Below are 6,861 nucleotides of genomic sequence, written 5' to 3' on the forward strand. Positions count from 1 at the left end.
ACAGGAGAGGCAAAAAACGTTTTTTGAATGATTTTGGTTTAATATTAATAAAAAAAATAGGCATAGACATTGGGTGCATGATGATTGATGATGTGGTGTAATATCTTTTCGATCTACTAATAATTAAAGAATTTATTACAGAAAATCATTAAAATTGAGGGTAAATGCTTTTTTCCTTAAATTAAAACTTAATTAAAGCTCCATTAAAACCTGAATTTAGTTAATAAATCGGCATTTGCGATACTTCCTTACTTGCTTACTTCCTTTTTACAGAACGTTTATTTAGTTGTATACATTGTTAATATCTAATAAAAGCACTTTTCGAAAAATCGAGGGTTACGATAATTCAAATTATATATTATATAATTTGAAAACACCTTAGAGATAATACATACAACCATTAGAAAAAATCTTTTTGAAAATAAAACGATGTCCAGCAGGATACGAACACTCGCCCACAGGATTCACACCAATGTGCCTACCAACTAAGCTACGTGTCTCCTAACTAATTGCGACGAAATTAACTAGCAGTTTTTACAAATCTCTGAAGTGCTTCATAAACTTTTCGATAACTAGTATTGTTTTAAATCAATGATGCACTAAATACGGCCTAAAATGGCATTTGTTAGCGACCCAAAATAACAAGTACTTGATCCCCAAATGTTTCATTAAATATGACAAAATTTTAATTTCCTATATGCTAAGTTCTATCATGCAAACACATAAATGTATGTAATATAGAGTGTAGAGTGATTGGAGTAGCTGATATGTATCTATTAAATTTAAAATAATAAAATGTATGTCGTATCTAGTATAATTATCACTATTTTTCAACACTTTTACCTATTGCCGCCCTTGAAAATTTAGAAATTGGATAAATTAGCCCTTCTTTCAATTGGGTTGTGCACTGTTTTAAATGATACCATTTTAATCTTGCGTGCATTAGTATTATGTGGCTACATTTTAAAATATTTACGTGTAGCCAAGAATATATTTGTAAAAAATTCTTCTTTTAGACAAATGAGAAAGTGTACACAGATATGGTGGCTCCACTGATGACCGAGGTGTTGAAGGAATTGAAAGCCAAAGAAATCGACGATGTCAAAGTATACTTGGTCGGTTTAAACCCAATTGACTATTCGTCGACTCTCTATGAATCAAATATCAACAACTGTAAGTATGCTTGTGTGTAAGGTTAATTATTAATTATATCACTGTCCAGTTTGGATAGTAACAATACCATTTAGTTTAATTAAAATTTATTTCCAATCGTTTTCAAACAACATTTAAATCGCATTTTCAATTAATTCTCCTAAAAGATTGATTGCTCTACCTTTACAAAAAAAAATACTCAATATCTTTTGCATTTCTATCTCATCAGTTAACTTGGCATCAAAAATTCACTTCACCGATGAAGAACGATCAGAAAAGTGGAAACCTTCTGTACACACCAACGATATAAACGTCGATGAGTACACCAAGATGTTGTCGACACGACTTGAGTGGCTGCGTGAAACGTTCGGTAAGTGCATATTTCACCACGACCGAATAATTCATATAATCAAACAGTGACACTTCATGTCGTCAATTATCAATCGTCGATCATTATAATCCGACAGACACATAAAAAATGTTTAAGGGTTTTTGTTTAATGCATTTTTAATTCCGACCTTTTTCGACGAGTTTAATTAATAATATATTTCTTTATTTAGGTTTCCTTGATACAAAACTGTTCACACTTGGCCGTGATGTTGTACAATTTAGACCTAATGTCATGAAATCAGTCATCTTGGTTCAATCGAAGATATGCCCTGCAGGATTTTTGGCTGACGTAAGTAAAATAATAATATTATCACATTAATTTAAAGAATAATTACTTCCATAAATTTAATGCAGGTATTACTTTTATGTAGTGTAACACTAACTGAATCACTCGACTTTGCTCGAGATTTCTTCATTGATTGATTTATATTTAACCTCAGTATTCATGAGGACTTCTTTAAATATATCCTCACTAATGCTTTCTTGATATTTCTCCAAATGATTGTTATTTTATGGTGCCAAAGTATGTATAGTGGAACCCTGATCTACTGTTTTCGCATAAATGGTTTTCCAGCACGGATCGTTCATTTTTGAAAGTCCCGCCCATAAGAACAATGTTAAATAATCCCGCATTAACCGTTCCCCGATTTATCGTTTTCCTCGATCTATCGTCTAAATATTATGGTCTCGTCACAAATATTATCCCAATTGACCGTTTTTGTTGAATATTTTTCATTTCGTTTTCGTAGAATTGATACATACAGATGATAGGCTTGCCTCGCATCTCGTACCACAAATTTTTATAAGTCGCAACTAAAATGCCCCCCATGAAGAAAACTAGAACTCTAGCTGAGAAACTGAAAATAATTCAAGACGTCGAAAAAGTCCAGGGGAAAAAACTATTTTTTTTTAAAAAATAATGTTTTTATATATCCAGCATTTATCGTTTTTTATTTCGTATCCGGAAATTTGTACATAAACAGTTCACCGCAGGACCCTTATTCGTGCGCCGCACTACGTGAAACATGAGTTCGTGTAACATTTAATCAAATGACGAGTTCTTCGTTGAACATTTCAGCGTGGAGTATCTTACATGTATGCTACAACATGTGGAGATGTCTTTACTAGGTTAGGTTAGGGTTAATCTAATTGGAACAGTACTATTTGCAAACTATCGCCGCATTTTGTAAGATACGTACAAATGTATTCCACGGTGAAATGTTCAATGAAGAACTCGTCATTTGATAATATTTTTATCAATTGATAACATTTGATACATTGATAATCATACAAATACTTTTGGATACAGAAAAAAACCTGCTTTACCCAAAATTCCTAAATATTTAATTAAAATACTCAAAATTCTGGTCCACACTAATGTATTGATTTTTTTTATTAGGCATAATCATTGGCAAGTACAGAAATATAAAACTATCATACAATATGATAAATCATGCATTTATGAGTTAAGTAAGTCTTGACAAATCTTCAATTGGCAATGTCCACCGTTGTTAAAATACAGTTTAAATTTACAATCCTGTATTGAGAATCACAAATAATATACTAACCTACTATTTCAACACTTTTCCTACTTAAAATATATCAAAATGAAAATTGTTTTGATGACTTTTGAAGTCAAAGAAAAGAATATAAATTAAAAATAATTTATCCAAACTATTTATAGTAAACTTTATCTGCTAATAAAATTCAAATTTAGAGTAATTAGCAGAAAAAATAATTTAAACAGAAATTTTATATTTATTATATAAGTATACACATCGGTTGGAACCAAATAGGAAAAGTAAATCAAACAAACACACTTTGACTTTTATAAAGATTAACTGAAAAGCTATTGAACTAATCAACGATACTGTCATTAATTAATTATAAATTCTTTTTAACTCTTTCAGATGGAAAAGGACGAAGCAATGGATGCATTGAAAAGTGAAGGCGTGCAGACACATCTGATCACTCGATTAGAAGATTTCGATGTTCAAGATATCAAAGAACCAAGAAGTACCTTTGGTATGAAAAGATTAATATTTTATTCATAACACATTAATGATTACATATTACCTCAGTTACTGAACCCACAGTGGCCCGGTTGGTAAAACGGCTGTCTATAAAGCCGAGGGTCGCGGGCTAGAGATCACTGCTCAGCAAAGAAACGCATTTGGTTTTTCAATGTGTGTTTGATACAGTGCAAGGGCCCAAAAAATATCTTAATATAACCTCTCATCTCCCATATGCATATGGTGAAATCCCATATGCACCACTTGGAAGCAAACATTAATTTACTCTTAATCAGTCAATGAAACAATGTATCAAAAATTCACAGGAATCTTTCAAATATATAATATATGTGTGTATTATGTTGAGACCAGACCGCGATAGATGAATGATAACGTGTCTACTTAAGCTGGCTCTCACATCAGAATTCGCCTCATGTGCCGCATGTCGAATTCGTCGACCTGACATCATCGTTAACGCCATAGCACATGTCAAATGGAGCTCTGCATATTGGTCGAATGCGACTAAACAACAAATGCGACAGGTCGACTATCGACTCTTCTAACATGTTTTACATGTTTCATGTTGTGAGCGCCGAGAATATGCCAGCCCACGCTTGCGTAAAGCAACTTAATGCAGCCACTTTTTGTACCTAGACTTCAGTGCGTGCGCATTGGTCTGCTAGATAAATTCTGCTGCGATAAACGATGCACTGTGCGTGGATATTATGCCTAATAATTGACGGATGAATCCAATATTTTCGCCTTGTACCGGTGTTTCAGCGTCTGACATATTTGCGTAATGGCGTCTGGCCAGAGTAAATTATTTTGACGTTTCGAGACGCGAATGTCGCTAGTAGATATGCGCGTTCGTCACACACAAAAATGTTTCGCGCGTCTCGGAACTCAGTCAGCGGCGCACGAGGAGATTTCCTACGATTTTTGATATGAGAGAATGGATGTAAGTTTCTTGGTCGAACACAGTTGGAAAACAACATGTTGTTTTCAATGTGTTGACCAAGAAACTTACATCCATTTCTCATATAAAAAAAATGTTAGGAAATCTCCTCGTGAGGTGACTGAGGTCCACATTGGATTATAAATTGAATTAAAAACCAAAAATATGTGTATATTAACACTACCAAACCATTGATCAATAATAGAAATGAAATCTTCTAGGATCTAAGAGAAAGTATTGTTAGTGGCGGATATTATTGGAACATGTTGTTTGCTTTCAGGATTCAACACCAAAGAAGTGTTCATTGACGGAGAGAAGAAGTGGAAGCGGGATGACGCTTTCCTCAATTATCGTGACGACCCTTGCATAAATATCGCTCTGGAGGTAAGACCAAACCGAATCATTTAAAACTATCTAAATTGCACTTAATTTATATTCTAAAACTGAAAGTGTGTTAATACCTTCGTGATGTGGCTGTAAGAAATTACAATTTTCATATGCAGAGAAATATAGGAAAAACTTAAACATGTCCCGTGTTAAAGAATATGTTATTTTCAATAGTTACGTCTGTCTCATAGCGTGTATCACTCGCCACGCTTTGTGTTTTGCGGCCTAACTGTCATGAAATAATAAATCAAATTTTGCTTCAAAGTGTTGGTCTATGGTGGTGACTGGCTTCACATAATTATATTATTAATCGGTTTTGTGAATGTACTAAATAAGACTATCAATATCGTAATCATGACTAGCGAGGACTCCTTTGATCTATTGAACTAAGAATGGTTTAAATTTCTAACATTGCTGAATACCAATATAATTAAGTGACATGTTTGATTTTATTTTATTAATTGCAGACAAATGGCAACGTATACTCATCCAAACAATTTGAAAAAATGGACTCCAAGAGGCACACCAATGTTTTGAAGCAGATAGCTCAAAGTATTGTTAATTCGATGACTGCTGCCACTACATCTGAGATGGAATGCACTTGCAAAGGTGGAATCACCGGATTAACATCAAAGATGTCATGCGCCATCAAAGAATAAAGATGATTCCAGGTCGATACTCTTCTTCATGATAATTGTAATTTATAAATTGCTTCTTGACAAACCATTGACTGTACATTTATTCAAATCAATATTTTAGCCAACAAATCAGAGTGCTGTGTGCAGATATTGTCTATGGTATGCAACATGACAGAACGGAAGCGGGCGGGGGGGGGGGCTTGAAATATATGTGAAAATGCAGGTGGATTTTTAATTCCTGTGATGACGGCTCTGAATTGTATCTTCTGTATCGTCCGGGGTAGTGAATGTTTCAGGGGTGCACATTTAAATTTTTTTTTGCAGTGTTGCAGTTTTAAAATCTCATAATATATTGTTTAAAAAACATTATTCTTTTTCAGGTACCTAAAGAAGATGGTGTCAAGGACTCACGAAGTTGAGAATAAATAAGTAAAAGAAATGGTCAACCTCCTGTTTCTACATGAATACATCATTATTCTTTATAATTGTGGGTAAATGAGAAATAAAAGATTAGAGTTACATTATTTTTTGTTTTTATTTCATTCCAAACTGTAAGCGCTAGCCTGCACCATTGTAATATCAATTGTGTTATTGCATTTAGATTTGATCCAGCTAGCATTTTAAGAGGGTTTACTGACATTTGACACGTGCACAATTAATACACATCTCCGTCGATGTCTATATTCACAGCAGTTTTAATTCTGTTCTGATACTGAAATCTGATTGTAAACACTTTATGGTATCAAAATCATGCAAAAAAGACCATCGAGACCTGTAAATCCATAGATGTATTAAAAGTACAGATAGGCAACGATTTCGCTTCCTCATAGAACTGAATGAAGCATGCCGACAACAGCCGATAACTCACGAGAAATGGCGACGCAATAAAAAAAATGCAGGGCATCATGAAGGATTTACGTTTGTCATTATAACGTACCCATATAATATAATGTTAACCTGGAAATTTTGCCGCAAATTGATTACCAACCTGTTTCACCATACTTTTTCGCCATACTTGCCGGCTTCACCATACTTTCATATACCATGCCGCCCCTAGTGTAAATCTCATACAAACTGAAAAGATATGGATATACCAAATTATTATTTTTTGTATGCAACAATGGGACTAATTAAAGGCTGCTAAGTGTGAACGCTTTCGACGCAAGTTGTATTTTGACAAAGCATAAAATTTAAATTTTGAGTTTATTCAAAAATATTGTTTTTTCTATTAAGGGCGGACAGTACTCAGCCATGAATTATACATGGGTGACGAACCTTTTTACGTATGCGTGCCAAAATTTCCCAAATATTATTTTTCGACTGACGT

General features: G+C 33.7%; 1 protein-coding gene across 1 annotated transcript in view; it reads left to right on the forward strand.

Moving 5' to 3' along the window:
• The window catches only part of LOC147067393 (apolipophorins-like), a 93,143-nt gene extending 87,085 nt beyond the window's left edge, over nucleotides 1-6,058 (forward strand). The window contains exons 54-60 of the mRNA XM_085954389.1: nucleotides 1,017-1,173; nucleotides 1,382-1,522; nucleotides 1,713-1,831; nucleotides 3,453-3,567; nucleotides 4,790-4,893; nucleotides 5,364-5,567; nucleotides 5,915-6,058. Of these exons, the coding sequence (XP_085810515.1) occupies nucleotides 1,017-1,173; nucleotides 1,382-1,522; nucleotides 1,713-1,831; nucleotides 3,453-3,567; nucleotides 4,790-4,893; nucleotides 5,364-5,555 (828 nt within the window). The 3' untranslated portion in view covers nucleotides 5,556-5,567; nucleotides 5,915-6,058. The remainder of the gene's footprint in view (nucleotides 1-1,016; nucleotides 1,174-1,381; nucleotides 1,523-1,712; nucleotides 1,832-3,452; nucleotides 3,568-4,789; nucleotides 4,894-5,363; nucleotides 5,568-5,914) is intronic.
• Nucleotides 6,059-6,861: the final 803 nt, after the last annotated feature.

Source organism: Rhyacophila brunnea, unplaced genomic scaffold (genome assembly GCF_057557595.1).
Source record: "Rhyacophila brunnea isolate RB1 unplaced genomic scaffold, BYU_Rbru_1.0 scaffold_4, whole genome shotgun sequence".
Lineage (NCBI taxonomy): Eukaryota > Metazoa > Arthropoda > Insecta > Trichoptera > Rhyacophilidae > Rhyacophila > Rhyacophila brunnea.